Source organism: Acartia tonsa, chromosome 6, assembly GCF_053477335.1.
Source record: "Acartia tonsa isolate MP-2025a chromosome 6, ASM5347733v1, whole genome shotgun sequence".
Taxonomy (NCBI): Eukaryota; Metazoa; Arthropoda; class Copepoda; order Calanoida; family Acartiidae; genus Acartia; species Acartia tonsa.
In genome coordinates, this window is record NC_137265.1 from 13,725,750 (window position 1) to 13,747,150 (window position 21,401).

General features: G+C 36.7%; 2 protein-coding genes across 3 annotated transcripts in view; both read left to right on the plus strand.

Moving 5' to 3' along the window:
• Positions 1-11,441: 11,441 nt before the first annotated feature.
• On the plus strand, positions 11,442-21,347 carry LOC145322975 (uncharacterized). Its single transcript, XM_080165363.1, has 7 exons — positions 11,442-11,533; positions 11,935-12,026; positions 14,076-14,168; positions 14,239-14,331; positions 14,426-14,452; positions 19,250-19,324; positions 21,334-21,347. Exons 1-7 carry the CDS (start codon positions 11,517-11,519, stop codon positions 21,345-21,347), a joined length of 411 nt encoding a protein of 136 aa, XP_080021489.1. The 5' UTR covers positions 11,442-11,516.
• The window catches only part of LOC145321904 (uncharacterized), a 43,930-nt gene continuing 41,836 nt past the window's right edge, over positions 19,308-21,401 (plus strand). For both annotated transcript variants that reach the window (XM_080163560.1, XM_080163561.1), the window contains exon 1: positions 19,308-21,070. The gene's annotated coding sequence lies outside the window, so the exon portion shown is untranslated. The remainder of the gene's footprint in view (positions 21,071-21,401) is intronic.

Genomic DNA, 21,401 nt, shown 5'->3' on the forward strand with positions numbered 1-21,401 from the left:
TTCATAAAAAACCTAGTGATTTTTTTAAGTAGGGGGGGGGGGTTGTCTTTTGGCGGGGAGGGGAGTGTTGTTTTTTTGGCGGGGAGGGGAGGGTTGAATATAGGGCAAAGCTCAAAGTGGCATTCTATAAAAAATATTATTTTGAATTGAGAAATTTCTGGTTTTTTTTTGAAAAATAATACAATGACAAAGGCTTGAAGTATTGCTTTTTTTTCCTTTTTATGTTTTTTTTTCTTTCTCCTTTCTTTTTATAAAAACTTTACTTATTAATCTTCAATGATATTTAAAAACTTGAAATATGGTATTAAAATTATATACAACAATGATTTATCTTATTATTTTTCCTTTTTATTCTCTTTACTTTCATATTAATTTTGTTTTATTTTTCTCTAAATTCCTTCATATATTTTTTTTTTCATTTTTCTTATTATTTACTGATTTCTCTAACATAATATAAATGTTTATTTGTGTTTTTTTTTACTTTTTTTACCATCCTCACAACTCAATTTAACTAAATTAAAGTTTCAATTTTCCCTTTCACATTTAATTTGTTTTATATTCTTTTTTTTTCTTTTCGTCTCCTTTAAAAAGGGGCTTCAGGAATCAAATACACTATCCCCATTTTGGTCAAGATAGTATCCTGTAGCTCCTGGTGCATATCCTGAAAATTTTACTTCTTTTCCACCAATTTATATTTAGTTAATAATTAATCTCTTAGTATATATTATTTTATTTTGTATGAGACTAAACATCATAATGTAAACTCTAAATTGTCGATAGATAGCAGCAATTTAGAGTATTGTATGTGCTATCTCCTAAGCTAGGGGGTACCTGGCAGCACCAAATAAACATTATTATTATTATTATTATTATTATAATAGAATCTAGATGTAATATAACAATGTATTGATAAACAATCTAACCACCCAAGCCTCCAGCACAACAAATACACCCCTTATTCCAGAGGAAAGGGAGGGGCCCACCATCCATTGAAGAAAATACAATCAAGGTGACATAACAATAAGCCCAGGATTAAGGAGAAAGGGCACCATTACCTCACCACACAGTTACCTCAAACCCACAGCACTCCCCCTTCCTCACAGGGGGAACGGACGGTTTTACCCCGTCCCCTCACGCGCTTCCCCCCTCCTACCCACACTTGACTAAGTCCGCCCACGGTGTGGAGCTAGCAACCGGGAGAACAGAGCGCCATTTACGGGTCGCGCAACAGAGTTCGGGATATATCACAAAATTCAACGGACAAAGCGGACCAATGAGAGAGCGAGTTGAGGGATAAGTGCGCGTTTTACCTGTGTGCGCGGATTTGACGGTGCGTAAGCGCGCTGCAAGGAAAGGATATTTCACGCACCCACACACACACACACACACTTAGGAGCGGAGCTACTCCATAGCATCTAACAGAGATATTTTTAGAAAATAAGAATTACAAGCTTCTCCCTCCTATCTATAGTGTGATAAAGGAAAACCCAATCAGTTCCTGACAGCAGTTCAGACCCTCAACAGCTATCTACCCCTACCAGCCTACTCTACAAACTCAGAAAAAAACTAGTGACAAGTACATCTAAGTTATATCTTTGTAGTTAAACTACCAACCTAGTGATAAACAGTGTTGGCTGCTAGGCTAGAAAGCCTCAAGTGTAAACCATTTATAATATTGACTTATAACTTTGTGTCCCGCCGCTGAACCGTTGACCCGATGGAGCAGCCGCAAGCGCCAGGAGGCGACCAAGCCCAAGGATGGCTCCAGGATGACCCCCAGCCGGCTCCAGCCGAGTACCGCAACCTGATGCTGAGTAACCTGCCGGAGTATAGAGGACCGCCCAAGCAATCCTGGAGTTCCCACATCCGCAGACTCGAGATGTCATGGGCGGCTTACCGCGTGCCGCCCCATGACACCCTCAACCGCCGAAACGCCCTTTTACTGTCACTGGTAGGGCAAGCGGCGGAAATGGCTTCTCATCTGTTTGGCGAGGCAGGCCAAGCCTTGACATACGAACAAGTCAAGGCCGAGTGTGAAATGTTATTTCGTCCAGCCTTTGAATCCCAGACTTTGAAGCAAGCCTTCAGGGATTACAGGCAACACTCGACAGAACCTATACAAGCATACATATCCACAAAGTGTGCCTTGTATAGGGAGGCCTACAGCCATGAGGATCTCGAGTTATTAATCGATGAATTAAATCGTGGCATTCGTAACGCTAATGTGAAACGTGAAATGATGAGTCATGAGATCGCCTCTGTACCTGAGTACACGAGGCGAGCCATGTTCACCGTCACAATGATTACCAAGCAGCTGAAGGAGGGTGTGTGCCTAGTGGACGCCACCGACGGGCTCACGGGATCAGCCAGCGTCCAGTTGCCCAACTACGACGAGTCGGAGCCAATGGAGATTGGCGCCTTGGCTCCGGGTCTCCACCAGATGGGGAAGGTCGCTCCAGATGACAAGACTTCAGGCCGCTGTTACCGCTGCCAAGGGAAAGGCCACCGAGCCCGAGACTGTCCGACGCCTATGGAAGTCAGCCTAGAGGAGAGACGCACCCAGCCACGCCGTGACCGTCCTGCCAAGTGCAGGCGTTGCCACTATGCTGGCCATACGGCGGCCGAGTGCAGAGCCGACTGGGACCAGGTAGCCGGCCGGAGGCGCACTGCAGACAAGGGCGCTCCCCCAGGAAAGCCCAGCAGAGTAGCCAACATGGAAGGGAGCGCGCCCCCAGCACCACCGCAGCAAGCAGCCGCCCCCAACGCAGCTGGCCGAGTCGACGGAATGCCGCAGTTTGGAACCGTCCCAGCTAGAATCAACGTACTGGGAGGCGCGGCTGAACCCAACCGGGTTGGCCTGGGCTTCAGCCTCAACCACCTGGGGCCGGAGTTTGTGCAGCCCAACAACATTGCCGAGCCAGAAGTTCTGAGGCCCCAGCCCTTTAGCCTGAACATGATGGGACCTGCCCGACCGAGCCTACCCAGCAAGAGTGGAGGGGCGCTACCCAGCGTCACTGAGACGGTGTACGGGGAGGCCCTGGCGGGCCGTTGAACGAGAGAGGCAGGAGGCGCTAGCCAGCGCATCAGAGTCGATGTATGGGGCGCCACCCGGCGCCGCCACCTGCGATGACTGGGGGGTGCTATCCAGCGCCTCCACCCTGGTGCCTGGGGCGACAACCGTCGCCGCCACCGAGATACCTGGATCCTGGAACGAGCCAGCAGTCCCAGAGGAAGGGGTGACACCCGTCACCCCCAGTCAGCCAGCGCCACCAGCCTGTAGGGAGAGCCCAGCCATACACCATCCAGCGCCCCCTGCCAGCCGAGGGAACCCAGCTGCCCAGCACTTCCAGTCGAGCCAGGATAAGTTAAATTTAACAAATGTATTGTATCCAAATTATTGTAAACCCCCAACCTTGCCTGTGCCTCCTGCACCAGAGGCTGGGGAGATTGAAATTTTGGGATATAAGGACTTGCCTGTGCCACATGCACCTGAGTTCCTAGGGCAGGGGAGGGACGTGAGTCAGGGCGAGCCTGTGCCACACGCACTTCAGCCCCATGCCACTGGGCATGCCATGGACAAGGGAAGGGACCCCTTGGGGCTAGGGGAGCCGACACCCAGGCAGGCGCCAGTCACCTGTCAGTCTGTCATTGGGGAGGGTATCGGGGTGCCCCGGACACACAAAGATAACGCTCAATGGAAATTTGTATCTAGCCAGGAGCAGCCCAGCCGTGTCCAGCCCCAAGAAGCAGCCATGACCCGAGCCGAAGATCCCCAGCCGCGTGCGCGAGGTAGATGGCTGTCTGGTAGCTTCTCACACTGGTGGATGGTTCTGTGGGGACTACTGCTGGCAGCCGTGTGGCCTACAACTAGCTACGTCCTGGTAGGGTGGGACTGCGCCAACCCCACCCACGTCAAAGCCTACAATAAGGAGAAGATGTGTAGCACAGAACCGCTACACCAGGAGGTGCCCCTGGGCCATGAAGTACATGTCCTGCAGCAAGTCAAGATTAGGGAAACAACAGGATACAGTTGTCAGCTCACCGTGTCCCAGTGGACATTCAGGTGTGGGGTATGGGGTCACCTCAAGGTGACCTCGGTCCCCACCCTCATGAGGCCAACCAAGATTGATCCAGAAAGGTGCCGAGACCTGGCCAGGAACCGCGTCTACACGCTGCCAGGCAAGACCCAGCCACTGACGTTCCAGCTGAACCATCCCCTGTTCTTCACCCTCGATATGGTGGGCGCCTTGGTCAACAGCCCCGAGGGGGTGGGTTGTGAAGGGGAGGACGTCCACTTCGAGGGCCAGCTGTACCGCAATGAATTAGTGCTCCAGGAACGACGGCTGCTGGTCAAGGAAGAGACCTACGTAGTAGAGGATGGACGGGTGGAGTCCCAATCTGACCACCTGACCCTAGAATGTCCCCATTCTGAGCTGTCTTGCATCACTGGGGAAGCAACCTACGTGTGGGACCACCTGGGGAGAGATTGCCCCTTGAGGCTGATCCGCAGCCTCCAGCCTAGCCTAGTGATGGATGCGTTCCTGGTTGACCATCAAGCCCAGTTCTTCATCAACATGACCACCCCCACCTCAATAGTGAACTGCGACTTTGAGGCCCATGCCACCAACCACCCAGCATTGTTCGTGGCAGCTGACCCGGCCACGGCAGCGCTGCCCAGAGTAACGGCCAGGGATGTGGATGTCCCCCTGCAGGCCCAGATACATGCAGGCTACATTGGATTTACCCTGGAGACACGCATGAAAAGCACAGCGGCAGAAGAAGTAGCGGCCAATTGCTGGAAGCTCCAGCAACTAGACCCGGCCCACCCGGTGCGTGTCCAGGGGAGCACGTTCTCTGTGCTGAGGGGAGATGTCCTGCTCCAGCTTACCTGTCAACGCAACAAATATGTTGTCCGTGAAAGCAATGAATGTTGGGACAAAGTACCAGTGGAACCCACAGGATTTGTAGACGCCGTGACACGGGTGTATAGCGGCCACGCCACCAAGATTCCCTGCTCCTCCACCTACCCCCTGACTGTGCACGCAGAGGAAGGCTGGATAGAGCTAACCCCCGCACCTAAGAAGAGGCCACCCCCGCTGGATACGCCCAAGCAGCTGCTGACAGAACCCCTGGATGACTTTAGTTCGGGAGGCTTGTATTCGCAGGCTGAGCTGAACGACTGGCAGCAGCTGCTAGCGTTCCCAGCGTATAAAGCCGCCATGCTGACCGGCCTGTCCTATGGCTCATGCGTTCAGCAAGGTAGCTGTTCGGCCACCGGAGACCATGGGATCGTGTCCTACAATATCGACCGACTGGCGGAGGAAGGAGAGGCCGCCCTGGATGTCTGGGCTGGGTTCAGACAAGCTATTCACGAGTGGGGAGATGGCGCAGCCATACTGTGTTTGCTGTTGTTGATCCTCAAACTGCTGGGGGATCTGACCATCATTTCCCTGGCAGCCGCACAAGGAGGTGTACGGGCCGCCATGAATGCGATGTCACAAGTGTTCCTGTACCATCCAACCTTGTACAGGAAGGCCTTGGCCAGAGCCCGGCTCACCCATGCCAAGTCCCGGGACTTTTCAGTAGACTGGGATGCCATTCCCATCGGCCGGGAAGCCGCCGAGGAAATGGTGTCCATGCAATCAGCCGATAGCGGGCATGACCGCCCAGGCAGGCCTGGACCGCCCTCTGGAAGACCCCGCGGCCCCTCGGGAGGCCAGGCTGCCGCTCAGACGGTCAACTTGGCAGCCAGTGCCCCAGCCGCTGCCAACAAAAACCAGAATGCCCCGCTGCTGACCGGCCCCGCAGCAGCTGTGCCCCACGCCAACCTGACACCTGCCGGCGCCGAGCTACGTGTCCAACCAAAGCCAGCCTCTACCTTCTATCCCACGTTGGGAGCCCATCAGCCCTGAAAATCACCACTAGGATTCCATTGAATCATTATCATTTGTATATATCTTAGCCCTAAGGAGCGGGCCGAAGGCCTCAACCACTGTCGGAAGTCTGGCAGGGAGACCCCCTCCCAGCCTTCCGAGGGGAGAGTTGTGGTATTCGGCAACCGTGAGCCATGCCTATGGCACCCCTGACAGGGGTTCGGGGAAGGGCCAAAGGCCCTCCCCCGAGTCCTGGGGAAGGGGTCTGCCGACCCCCTCCCTATGCCTAAAATTAATGATTGAATCTGACAGCCTTATTATGGTTAAGCTGTATTGTTAATTCCCCCCACCCTTCCCAGGGATGGGGGATCATTATTGCCCAAACTGACTATTGTATATGTATTATATTGCTTTAATTTATGATTATTTATTCCTATCTGTGTAGCTATTGTTTGTTGTATATAACTTTAGTAATCCTTAGACCTTCAATAAAGGAACAACTGAATAGATGCTGTTTATTATTTAGTGATTGCTAGAGAAGCGTAGCTTCTCTATAGTATAGGTGTCCACGTCTGTTCACACTGCCGTAGTCATTTTGAACTCTGGTGTCTGCCATTTATCCTAGGCGGATACCACACCAAAAATCTCCCAAAAATAGGTACTTTGGAAAAACTGGTTTTTAAGGCATAATTTGTTGAAAATCGCTAAATATTTTTTTCTTATACAAAATTTGTCCCAACCCAATGAAGAAATTAAGATAAAGATTATTAATTTCTGTCAATGGCAAGTAGGTTATATTAAAGGGCGAATATAGGTTCGATATGATATGAGCTTATATCCAAGGTGCCATTACATAGTTTTAGAATATCTATGTTAAATTTAAAAATTCAAAAAAATCCTTAAGTAGATTTTGCAATTTTCGTGTTTTCTTCAACATATAATAAATGAGATGGCCTACAAAATTGTTTATTTTAGCCCTTTACAAGACTTTTTTTGACTAGTTTTCTTAAGTTTAATTGATTATTTCATTGGCATGCATCTTAAATGATAATTAAAATGTTTATTTAATTTAATTATGTAGTATTTTATTCAAATTTTAAATAGCATCAAAAAATTTGCTTTATAGTGCATCATAAAGATAAATATTAAGTTTTTAAATTTATTTTCTCTACTAAGATTTTAGATTTATTCATGATGAATACAATATATTTATAAAAAAAATATATAATATGTAAAATATATTTACCCTTTGGAGCCTGGGTAAAGACACAAACATGATGCAACTTTTAGCAAACAAAAATAATATTTTAATTTTGAAATATTTTTTTAAAATTAGTTTTCAGCCCTCCCTTTTTCAATGTACTTTTACAAAATTATGTTATGAAAAATTTATTTGATCAAAAGTAAAAGTTGCAGCATCCTTTTTTTTCCCATTCCTTTCGTCTTCATTATGACTATGATTGAACAAAAGCTTTATAATACAACCTTCCGACGCAGCCTTGTGTGATGCAGGGATGTTTGGATTTCTTAGGGAACCACACAAGTTACGCGAAATGGCGTAATTATATCAACGAATCAGTTCGGTTTTAGGCTAGAAACGGACTTATACAGTTAATATGTCAATGTCTTTAAGTTATTTATAATCTATATAATTGCACGATTGAAATAAGCCCATATCATATCAAACCTATATTCGCCCTTTAAGCAATACTTTTGTTCTATTTAAAAAAAACCTGTATATAGTAGATATTTGTAATACAAGAAATTCAAGCATTGTTTAAATATTTATCTCATCTACACATTTAAATAAAAAAAAGTTTTTTATGACACCTAGCAATAAAATTCTGAACTACATGAAAAGATATAACAATATTCATTAAATAGAAATTAGAAAAATATAAAATTACAAGATTAAAAAGACTACTTATAGATTTAACCATGGTTTAATCTTTTTATACTTTACATAATATTTAACCCATTAGTGCCGAGCGCCACTTTTATGGACCGATCGAGCTGAAAATTTGTTATGGTAAAAACGGAATTCCAATTTTTTAGTTTTGCTCTAGTGGCGTGCACAGGAAAGTTGCAATAAAACCCGGTTCGGCGCGAGTAAAGAAACCGTTCGTCATAGGTAACCGTTTTTGGCGTTTTTTGGTGCTTTCCCCCGGCATTCAAGCCCGGTTTTGTCCTAAATACCCGGTTATTTGGCCCAAAAAATTAAAAATGTAATTTTTGAACGTCCAAAGTGAGTTGTAGAGTAGCTAATACTACGATACAATCCATAATTGAAAACTACATAACCTCATGGTATTGATAGAGCTACAAGTAAGATACAAAACGATTTATATCACATTTAGTGTTTTGGCTATAGGTGCCACCCTTTTCAGTTAAAAAAGCCCGTTTCCTAGAAGTTTTAAAATTTTGATATTATATGTGGACGGGTATCTTTACTCGCGCCGAGCTGGGCAATATAAATGGCGGGTATCTTTACTTGGGCCAAGCCGGGCCAATATAGAACGTAAAAAAAAACGATAAAAAAATCATATAAAAAATAATAATTTGAATAAAACGAATTCACAAATGAATGTAGTTGCCAATAAACTTTAAATTTCACAAAAAAATTACTAACTTTACTTTATAAACAAAAAAGTTAGGAGGGGTATTTTAAACTGTTTTTAACCTAATTTTGAATGGGGGGTCAAAAATATACTAGGACACCTATAGAATCAGACTGCAGAGCCCAAATTTGAATTAAGTCCCCAGTAAACTTTTTTGTGGGGATTTAAAAATTAATTTTTAGTGTTGCTGTAATCATTTTTACCGAAGCAAAAGCTTTTTTTTTACTTCGGGTAATATTGTGGCTTACAGAACATTTTTATATAATTCACTTTATATTGATACAATAAAAAAACATTACTCTGTTCATTGGAAATATTTTTTTTTCCCAAAACAATTAATTTCATTGAAAAATCTAACATTTACAATAAAACAAATAATTCTGAAATCTAACCAATAAGAAGCCTTGTTTTATATAATTCTGTACAATTCAAAAAAAGAGTGTTTTCAGAAAGTGACTTATTTCCAATGTAGTTAAATATTTTTTATTTAAATAAAATGAAAAGAATGAAAATCGTACACATAAAAGATACATACTTTTTAAAATTATTTTAAAAGATAAGTTTGAATAATCTTATTTAATAACACATTTGTATATGTGACAAAAATAAATTTGTTGTATTGCATAAACATTTGTTGTCATTTAACCCTTTACAGCCATTTTTTATGTTTTTAAAATAAGTGAGAGAACACAAACATGTTAATGTTAATTCGTTGATATATTATAAAGAATTAACTTTTTAGTGAATTTTTATAGTAAAATCATAAGGCCTAATTTTACTCTATACCAGAATACAATATTTATGAAGCAAAACACTCTAAAAGCTACGAATTTTACCCAAATAAAAAAAGACCTTTTGCTCGGATCAAAATGATCATGGCAACAGTAAAAATTAATATTTAAATCCCCCCAAAAAAGTTTATTGGGGACTTAATTCAAATTTAGGCTCTGCAGTCTCATTCTACTGGTGTCATAGCCTATTTTTTATATACGTTTTAAAACTAGGTTAAAAACAGTTTAAAATCACCTCGTTTTTCATGGTTTTCAAATTTTGTTGAGCTATACCGGCAAACGGAAGTAAGCAAAACTGCCTGCTCCAGGGGGAAATAAAAACCAGGGTAGTAAAGAGGGGATTCATACTGAGAATGATGCAATCCTGAAACTGAGAACCGTTTTTTCGGCATTTTCTGGAACCGGGCGTTAAAAGCCGGTTTGTCACTAATGGGTTAATTAAAAACTAACCCAGGTAAAAATAAGAGAGAGAGAAGTAGGGAGAAAGAGAAAGAGAGAGAGAAAGGTAATGAAAACACCGAGTTGGTAAAATACATTTAAAATTTTTTAGCTTTGGCTTTTTTATATTTTGCATTTTTTATTATCAAAATTATTTTCATGCATCTTACTTTTAAAATCTTTGAATTCTTAAACTGTTTTTAACCTATTTTTGAATGGGGGGTCAAAAATATACTAGGACACCTATAGAATCAGACTGCAGAGCCCAAATTTGAATTAAGTCCCCAATAAACTTTTTGGGGGGGATTTAAAAATTAATTTTTAGTGTTGCTGTAATCATTTTGACCAAAGCAAAAGCTCTTTTTTTACTTCGGGTAATATTGTGGCTTACAGAACATTTTTATATAATTCACTTTATATTGATACAATAAAAAAACATTACTCTACTCATTGGAAATATTTTTTTTTTCCAAAACAATTAATTTCATTGAAAAATCTAACATTTACAATAAAACAAATAATTCTGAAATCTAACCAATAAGAAGTCTTGTTTTATATAATTCTTTACAATTCAAAAAAAGAGTGTTTTCACAAAGTGACTTATTTCCAATGTAGTTAAATAATTTTTATTTAATTAAAATGAAAAGAATGAAAACCATACACATAAAAGATACATTCTTTTTAAAATTATTTTAAAAAATAAGTTTGAATAATCTTATTTTATAACGCATTTGTATATGTGACAAAAATAAATTTGTTGTATTGCATAAACATTTGTTGTCATTTAACCCTTTACAGCCATTTTTTATGTTTTTAAAATAAGTGAGAGAACACAAACATGTTAATGTTAATTCGTTGATATATATTATAAAGAATTAACTTTTTAGTGAATTTTTACAGTAAAATCATAAGACCTAATTTTACTCTATACCAGAATACAATATTTATGAAGCAAAACACTCTAAAAGCTACGAATTTTACCCAAATAAAAAAAGACCTTTTGCTTCGGTCAAAATGATCACGGCAACAGTAAAAATTAATATTTAAATCCCCCCAAAAAAGTTTATTGGGGACTTAATTCAAATTTAGGCTCTGCAGTCTCATTCTACTGGTGTCATAGTATATTTTTTATATACGTTTTAAAAATAGGTTAAAAACAGTTTAATCTATTTTGAATACAATTCTTCATAAATCACTGCATATGTTTGTTTTTAATGCATTTGTTCATCTAATTTAATTTTTGTAATTATTAAAGGCAATATTTTTAAAGATTTATCTTCAATTGTCATATGGTACATTCATGCTCTCTTATTAACATAATCATAAACATTGACTTATCCAGCTGAGAAAAATTGCAAAAATGGATAATTATTTTGTTAATTAATTTATTTTACAATTTACAAAATTTATGATTTCATTTTGAATATATAAATTTATTATTATATTGGATTTCCGAATTGTATATAGTGTCACCCTTAATCCTAAGATTTATGTAAAAAAGTAAAAAAGATTAAAAAAGCTTTGTCTCTCTTGAAAGTGGAATGGTGCATTTCAGAAATCATATCAGCTAAAATGATATTATTATCAAGTGGCCGAAGTCGAATGGTGGATTTCAAAAATCATATTGCCAAGAGGATATTAATATAAAGAGAACAAAACTGTAAATCATAGATTATATTTGATTTTTTAAAAATTATTTCAACTGTCCAACAGAACCACCTGGTGGTAGATTGGAACCTGGTACCAAATATGAACTTGCAGATAAAATTATTTCGACCTGCAAGCCTAAACATAAAATGTGGATGAAAACAGAGTAAGATTCTTTTTTTATTATAAATTTAGCTTAAGAGTTTTAATCTGTAATACAAATTGGAATGATATATGTTTGAAGCCTAAGATCTCTTAATAAAAGCTGAACCAATTTGGTTTTACTCTTCAGGGAATATACCTTCTGGTACTGTGGTAGTTTTAGGCTATTTTTGGGGGGATTGGACACCCCAACCCCCCCAAAAAGCAAAAACTACCCTACTCCAGAAAAATTTCTTCCAATCTTGGCTTTAGTATAAATCAACCTAAAAAAAGCCGTTTTTTTAAGGAAAGAAGAGCCTGTTTTGCCTTATTTTTGAGATATTATGAATGAGATGATGTTAAGGTTTGATAATGAGATGGAAACTTTTTCTTGTACACTCCCTTTAATCTTCTAAAAATATTTAGGAACAAGGTGAAAATTTTCACAGCTTTACATACAACAATAGATGAATGTAAAAAAATTCCAGATTGTTACACTGATTTTGGTCCACTTGAAGGTAAAAGTCCCTAAAACCTAGCATTATCAACACGTACAATTAATCAAATAATGCAGGTTTATTTGGCAAAGCTAGTTTTAATAGCAACCTGTAACCACCAGAGGTGGGTTCTAAAAAAACTTTTGCCCCACTAAAATCATTTTGGAACATTATAACCAGTGGGGCAAATAAAAAATTTGGTAATATTGATTATTAAAAAACTATTGCCCCACTGATTATAATGTTCCAAAATGATTTTTTCAGTGAGGCAAAATTATCCCCGCTGGAACACTGTTTCGGACAAAACATTACTTGAGAAAAAATCCCAAGCTTTAGGACAGCTTTACATTGTAATTTTTTAAAAATTAAAACTAATGAATTGAAGTAAAAGGAATTAACTGCTTACAATTGACTCCAAAAAAAAATCGCTCTTTAAAAAGGGAACAAATTGCTGACAAAAATTGTCTTCTCATGTAAAAACTGTGTTTTGGTTCTGTATGTGTAGATAGAATAATGTAAACAATATGGCGGCAAAAATAAATATCACAGGGGTGCCAAATTTTATTTGAATTAAAATTTTGATTTTTTTGTCTTTGTTGGTATTTGTTTTTTTTAGACATGTTTTTTATGCTTAATTTAGATATTTGAAAAGAAGGTGTATCAACTTTTTTTTTATAGCTAGCCAGTTCTTGTAGTAAGTAGTAGATGTAAAATTTTTCATAGAATTCAGATATGCAATCAGTTTTTTTGTAGACCTCTTATTTTTTAAGTAATTTAAGTTTTTAAAAAAAAAATTTAAGTCAATTTTAAGGTACTAAAATGCAACAAAAAAAGAAAGAAAATGGCCATTATGAACAAAAATAGTAAGATCTTTAATTTGACACCTTACTTTTTCAATTCTGTCAGGTAATTATTGAAAAAATCGATTTTTTTAAACCCACGAGAATAAAAACTTTGAACTTAATTTTATTATTTCACAGGTAAAAAAATATGGGTTCATATATACCTTTAGAATCAGAAAAATATTACGAATTCATTGTAAGCAAAATTGAAAAAAAAAGTTTACAATATAGTATATAAACTACAATAAAAGGAATTATATGAAAATATCATATTATATTGTACAGGCAACGTCTTAATTCTTGAATTGAGTATAAAAATGGGAAGGGGGTAAAGAGGGGGTAAAAAAGGGAAGACGATAGTGTTGCCTGAACAAAAAATACAATTGGCCATTTGTTTATTTTTATATTTTTTTACTTTTTTTCAATTTTGCTTACAATGGATTCGTAATATTTTTCTGATTCTAAAGGTATATATAAACCCATGTTTTTTATGTCTGTTTGAGAAAATATTTAGGTCTAAAGTTTTTATTAAACCGAGGTTAAAAAAATAGATTTTTTCAATAATTACTCAACAGAATTTTAAAAGTAAGGTGTCAAATTAAAGATCTTACTATTTTTGTTCTTACTGGCCATTTTCTTCTTTTATTTTGTTGCGTTTTAGTACCTTAAAACCGACTTAATTATTTTTTTAAAAAACTTAAATTACTTAAAAAATAAGAGGTCTACAAAAAAAACGATTGCATATCTGAATTCTATGAAAAATTTTACATCTACTTCTTACTAGAAGAACCGGCTAGCTATAAAAAAAAAGTTGATACACCTTCTTTGAAAAATCTCTGAATTAAAAAAATAAATATTTCAAATTTAATTGTGGCAACTCTCCTTACCCCACTGAACTTTGGAACTCTCAATTGGAACATTAAATTGCCCAACTATTTTTCTCAATTGATTTTTTTAAGAATGACAATCGCATTTCCCCCATTTGATGTTCCAAAAAATGGGAAAAACAAGGGAGCAATTAAGTGTTCCAATTGAGTGTTCCAAAGTTCAGTGGGGTAAGATTTTTTAAGAACCCACCTCAGGATAATTCTTAAACAAAAAAGTTATAATATATATACATTGAAGTTTCTGAACACATTTAAAACTATAAAAGTTTTTATTAAGCTTATTGTAGAAAATATATTTCCCTAAACTCTCTAAAATTATAAATTAAACTTCTTAATTTTAGATGCTTGTTGGAAACATATCTCTGCGTGTATCAACTTACTAGATACTGTGGCATTAGTTTATAAAGAAGATATAAATATACAAGATGAAGAAGGTAAAATTTAAAAAAAGATAATTGAATTTTATGAACAAGACTTATTTTGCATGTACGTTTTCATAATCAGGAAGAACACCTCTTGTAAAAGCTGGTGGTGATTCTCGTGTTGCGTTGAGAATCAAAAAGGCTGGTGGTGATATTGGACAAAGTCAATGTGGAGGTTTGACTATTTTTTGTAATGATATTTAATTTGTGTTCCAAAAACAATTTTCAAGATTTTGAAGAAAATTCTATAATGAAATTTTATGTTTTAGCATCAGATATAAAGTACAAGTCTACAGGTAAACATATATTTGTGCCTACTTTAACTCAAATACTAAAATACTGCACTGGTACTGCTAAGTACAACTGTTGCCGTCAAAATTCATATTTTGATAATTCTATTACCAAATTTATATAAGATAGATGGATAATTTGCTTCCCATGATCGGAATAAAATTTCTTGCTTGATACATAAGAAAATTACAGAGTTTAAAATTTTTAAATAAAAAAAGTTTGTTCAATAAAATAATGGAGGAGGCAAAATATGACTTAGACTGAATTATAGTTGTATATTCTGAGGAGCTGAATTTAACACCCTATCTAAAGTTCGGACATTAAACACCGGTGTCCTGGATAGGAAACAGGTTTTTTTTGAGTTACGTATGACAAGACCTATATTTCTATGACCGGGCGTGTATGACGGTTCAGCACATAACTTTCATTAAATAACAGCTGACCATTTTTGTGGATTTTTTTGAAAATTACTTTTTTACCCATATTTTCATAGTTTTTCCCCCAAAAAATTACAACATTCTCACATTTCCAGCTTAGTTATTCTAAATCCATGCCAAAAAGTATAAAAGACGACAGCTATAACAAGATCAAAAACCTCAATTGACTATTCTAAGATTTGTAGATAAAACATTGATCCTGGATGTGATGCAAGGTTCCTCTGAGATTCAAACAAAAAAGTTTAAACAAATCAGAATCAGCAATGATTTGTACAATGTTTTCATTGTAGTATTGACAAGTAAATCACTTCTAGAAACCAAGCATATGGAGGACTGGTAAAATTATTTCATTACTGAAACCATGGAAACTTGACAATTGGGTTCCAGCTACCACCCACAGTGCAAATGAAGGTGCTTTGACTTTTGTGTCAGAACCTAAATTGGGACATAGTGCATTTCATTACCCTAGGTTAGGTAACTTCAATTCACTTTTCAATAAAATCTAAAATGCAGCGGTTTTTCAGAAAATTAAATTTGAAAATTTCAAGTTCAATTTTCACCCACTAGGAGTTACTGCATAATCATGACAAGAAAAGCAAAGATTATTTTTTTAAAATTTTGAACAACTTTGCTTTTATAAAGTTCTTCATAAAACCACTCCTGAAGTGAGTTAATTAATGGCCATTTTTATCAATTGCTTTGCTAACGTCACGGAAATTCAGCCTTAAATAAATCATATATAAAGAGGTTTTATGACTGATTTTATAAAAGCAAAGTTGTTCAAAATTTAAATAAATAATCTTTGCTTTTCTTGTCATGATTATGTGGTAACTCCTAGTGGGTGAAAATTGAACTTGAAATTTTTAAATCTAATTTTCTCAAAAACCGCTGCATTTTAGATTTTATTGAAAAGTGAAATGAAGTTACCTAACCTAGGGTAATGAAATGCACTATGTCCCAATTTAGGTTCTGACACTAAAGTCAAAGCACCTTCGAAGGCACTGTGCGCCCTGTCTCACTTCTTTTTCCTGCCTGCATGATTCGTCCCTACCTGAATTATGCTGTTAAACTTGCAGACCAACATTATGGCTTTCACACAGGCAGGTTCACCACCACTGCCTAACAGAGTATTAAAACCTTAATCAACAACAGCCTAAACAATAAGAAACCAGTTATCAAAACAGTGCCAGTTGCCATTTATCTTTCAAAGGCTTTTGAGACTGTAAACAAAGGGTTCTACTGCATAATATTAATGCACTAGACTTGAATGAGTACATGTAATGTTTTTATGTGAATACCTTAGAGGTAGACAACAATTTGTTGTTATCAGAGGATCTAAATATGCATACAAATCTGCCAAACAGGCTGAACTACAAGGAGGGGTCCTATACCATATGCTATTCGAACTGTAAATTTCATAAATGCCAACACCTCACTCTAATTACATCTAGTTTCCTCTGCTGACAACTCGAACAGCATAGGTCCCCTTATTTATCCTTATGTCAAGGACATAAAAGCTTACTTGGCAGTTCTTAATGATTGGTTAAAAAGCCAGAACCCATTCATTTCTCCAACCAAATCATCTACAATAGTCTTTACCACCTTTTCGAATAAAGCAGGCACTGTAATCATTGTTGAAACAGTACCATAATTAAGTCAGACATCCTATTTTCTTAGGTGTTACATGTGACAATCTTTTCTATATCAACCATCTTGTTAAGGAGCCTAGAAACAAACTAAACCCTAAAAACAAAATGCTTTAAGCTCTCTCCATCAGAGGGAAAGAGAATTAAGTCATAGTAAATACATAAAAAGCAATTTGCCAGTCCTTGATATTCTACTGCAGTTCCATATTTAGTAATGCCAGCTGGGACAGCCTACTATTTGCTTGAAAAGCTGCTCTGAGAACAGCCAACTACAGTCACGTCATGAACCAGGAAACATTCGTTACCAGCAATATTTTACCATGAACTGTAGTAGATCCAAACTCATTACCCAGAACAGCTAAAACCACCCTGTCCCAATACTTTCAGGTTACAATGTTTACCTGAATACCTTAAAGGCCAGAGTAAACAAGAATCTGGTGCAGTTTGTGTCTGACACTGGCGAGAATTTCACACAACCACCATCATTTCAACTGTAACCACAACCCATCAAAACCTTTAAAATCAGCCACAATACTAAGGTGGGTTCTTAAAAAACCTTACCCCACTGAACTTTGGAACACTCGTTTGGAACACTCAATTTCTCCCTTGTTTTTGGAACATTAAATGGGGTAAATGCGAATGTCATTCTTTAAAAAAAAAATTGAATTGAAAAAAAATAGTGTACCAAAATAATGTTCCAAAAGACCGAGTGGGGTAGTCACAATTAAATTTGGAATATTTTTTTTTTTAATTCAGAGATTTTTCAAACATTTAAATTAAGCATAAAGAACATGTCAAAAAAAACCAACAAAGACAAAAAATTTTTAAAAATTTTGTTCAAATAAAAATTGGCACCCCTGTAGCGTAACTGTTGGTATTTTTTACCGAGAAATTATTATTCTTAGCGTATCTAAAACGATATAGACTAATTAATCTTTTTTATCATTACGATCTTATCTACTGTATCCTTATACTATTGTCTAGTAGAATCTTTCTCCCCACTTTATAATAAAATAAAACTAAATCAGCAATAGATAGATACTTTTGAAACGTTTTTTGGGTGTGCGTTTGTTTTTACTTTAACATAAAATGAGAGAGAGAGAGAGAGAGAGATTTATTGTGCGACAAGGAAAAACACTAATAAAATGTAATATTTCAATTATCTAATAAAATTTAAATCATAAGTACGAATGCCGCGCTCAATTTCAAACAAACGTCCAACTAAAAAATCTTCCAAATTTCAAAATAATGTTCTAATGAGGATGTTTTTTCCCCACTTAAAAAATCACTTTGGAACATTATAATAAGTGGGGTATAAGTTTTTTAAGAATCAATATTACCAAATTTTGTACTTTTCCCCACTGGTTATAATGTTCCAAACTGATTTTAGTTGGGTAAACATTTTTTAAGAACCCACCTCTGAACTGACTGTTTCCAATGATGATGAGCAGGAACAAACAATAACACAGGAACGATTTAGTCATCAAGTCAACAAGGAACCAATATTGAGCAAAATAACTTGTCAATATTACAAGGAAAACTTTATAATGAATCATTGCTGATTCTGAAGCATGTTAGTTTAAACTTCATTGGTGGAACCTCAGAGGGACATCTTATAACAGCCAGGAACTATGCTATAAAAATTCATGAGGCACTACCAAAACAAACTTAAGTTTTGTTTAACTGTTTAGACATTAATTCAAATAACAATTTCAAATAACTTTTAACCAACTTCTAGACTACAAATCTTAGATTAGTTAATTGATTCTGAAAGATCTTGTTATTGATAATAACATAATCTTTGGTTCAGCTATCATCTATTATACTTTTCTTTGAATAAATTTAGATTCACTAAGCTGTAAATATGAGAACATTGTGATTTTTTGGGGAAAAACTATGAAAATCTGGGTAAAAAAGAAATTTTTTAAAAAATCCACAAAAATGATCAGCTGTGATTTAATGGAAGTTATGTGCTGAACCGTCATACACGCCAGGTCATAGAAATATAGGTCTTGTCATACGTAACTCAAAAAAAACTTGTTTCCTATCCAGGACACCAGTATAAAGGGTCATTAAAATAAAATAAAAATGAAGTCACTCCATCTGTTCCTCTGCCTGAAGCTTTAGATCTCAGGGAATTACCCCACCCATATTTCTCATTTTTAAAAATTTTGTATTTTTTTCCATTTAAAAAAGAATTTCTACTTTTTTAGTTTCTTTTCTTTTAAAAAGTTTTTTTTTTTGAATTCAACAGGTTTGGAAACGTTCCTTCCCCTGTAGGGGTAAAGCCCCAAAAGGCTAAAGGCAAATATATTTTGAAATACATTGTAAATAAGGAATAATTTAAGAATTTTAATAATATACAGGTTGATTCTGATGAAACTGCTTTTTATTCTATGATACAACCAGAAAGAATAAAGAAAAAATAATTATACATACATCCTTGTTCTCTGGAAAAAATACATTACATTTAGAAAAGGTGATTTTTTCTGTATTCCTTCCTGTTGTGTCAGAAAAACGGAAAACGTAGTTTTATTTGAATCACTGTATATAAAATATGTATAAAAAATGTCAATAAAAGTTATATTATATAAATTCATGTTTTCCTACCCCTCCTTAAAAAATATGCTGTTTCACTTGGATCCACTAAAGATTGCTATGCCCTTCATGTTGGTGTAAAAAGCTTTCCATTTGACTATAAATTGAATATTTTTTACAGCTTTGTTTACTGCTTCAAAACTTGGAGACAGTATAGAAGTAATGAATATATTAACAAGGATGACAACATCCATAAGTAGCAAAGCACAAAGTTTCGTGGATGGGACTGACGGTCATTGTTGTTTTCTTCAAACGACGGGAAATTTAATTTTGATATCTTTAACTTAAAAAATTTTGAAAATCGATTAATAAACACCAAAGATATGGGGTAAATGTAAAAAATATAAAAATAGCCAAAAACCTGCAAAAAGGCAGTCTGACCGTCATTGTTGATTTCTTCAAATGAGCGGAAATTTAATTTTGATATCTTTAACTGAAAAAAATTTTGAAAATCGGTCCATAAACACCAAAGATATGGGGGAAAATGTAAAAAAAATATAAAAATAGCCAAAAACCTGCAAAAAGGCAGTCTGACCGTCATTGTTATTTTTTTCAAACGAAGGGAAATTTAATTTTGATATCTTTAACTGAAAAAAGTTTGAAAATTGGACCATAAACACCAAAGATATGGAGGAAAATGTAAAAAATATAAAAATAGCTAAAAACCTGCAAAAAGGCAGTCTGAACGCCATTGGTGTTTTCTTCAAACGACGGAAAATTTAATTTTGATATATCTAACTGAAAAAATTTTTAAAATTGGACCATAAACACCAAAGATATGAGGAAAAATGTGGAAAATAAAAAAATAGCCTAAAACCTGCTAAAAAGCCGTCCGACCGCCATTGATGTTTTAAAGTTAATTGTGCTCCTTAACCCATTAGTGCCGAGCGCCACTTTTATGGGCCGATCGAGCTGTAAGTTTCAGGGAAGCTTTATAATGGTCAAAACGGAATTCGTATTTTTTTGTTTTGCTCTAGTGGCGTGCACAGGAAAGTTGCAAAAAAAACCGGTTCGGCTTGGCCATAAATACCAACCAGGCATTAACACCCGTTTTTGGTGCTTTCCCCCAGTTTTAAAACCCGGTTGACCTGTATAAACCCGGTTATTTTGACCAAAAATCGAAAAATGTAATTTTTGAACGCCAAAAGTGAGATGAACACTTTTTAGAACTTTGATACGATCCGTAATTGAAAACTACACAACCTCATGTAATCTAAAGAGCTACAAGTATAATACGAAGCGATTTATTTCAAATTTCGTGTTTAGCCGGCGATTTCGGGTAAAAAAACCCTGTTTTGTTGTTGTTGTCAAAAAAGATCTATTAGTGAAACCGGGTAATAAAAATTTCAGACTCAAAATGGAAATGCCGAACCGGGCCTATATAGGGCGTAAAAAAACGATAAAAAAATCATATAAGAAATAATAATTTAAATAAAACGAATTCACAAATAGATGTACTTGTCAATAAACATTAGATTTCACGAAAAAAATCAGCGACTTTACTATAAAAACAAAAAAGTTAGATGGGGTATTTTGAATTGTCATGATTTTCAAACTTTGTTGATCTATACCAGCAAACGGAAGTAAGCTAAACTGCCTGCTCCAGGGGGAAATGAAAGCCAGGGTAGTAGAGGGGGATTCATACTGAGAATGATGCAATTATGAAGCCGGAAACCGGTTTTTTTTCCATTTTCTGGCACCGGGTTTTAAAACCCGGTTCGGCACTAATGGGTTAATGATGGGAATGTTGTCAAAAAATTTCAGCTTTCTATCTTTTATAGGAGCTGAGTAAATCCCATTTCCCCCATAGCGTTACGGACTGACGGACGGACTGACGGACTGACGGACTGACGGACGGACTGACGGACGGACAAAGTGAATTATAGAGTAGCTTCGCTACTAAAAAATGGAACATCTTCTGCTGATGCAACTGATTCTGATGGTAAAAATTATTAAAGTAAAAATATTGAAGTACAAAATCTGACAACATTTTTCACCACACAAATTGTCTTAATTAAAAATAATGTGCGAGTCTTGGCCTTACAGTAACGGTTATAGGGTTAAATGTCTGTTTTTAAGTTTCAGGGGGTAATCACCCCTTTATCCAATCTCCCCCCTTCTTGACATCTACACATTATTCTATTTATCTCTCTCTCTCTCTCTCTCTGCGTGTGAATCTATAACTTTAATTACTATAAACTATAGATCTTTTAATTTAATAAAAAAAAGACTGTATATCTAATATCTATTTATTTTATATGTTTGTGTATCTT

Coding starts and splice junctions, on each gene's coding strand:
- LOC145322975 (XM_080165363.1), top strand. Junction 12,027..14,075: donor TGATTTTGGTCCACTTGAAG/GTAAAAGTCCCT, acceptor TCTTAATTTTAG/ATGCTTGTTGGAAACATATC. Junction 14,332..14,425: donor TGGACAAAGTCAATGTGGAG/GTTTGACTATTT, acceptor TTTATGTTTTAG/CATCAGATATAAAGTACAAG.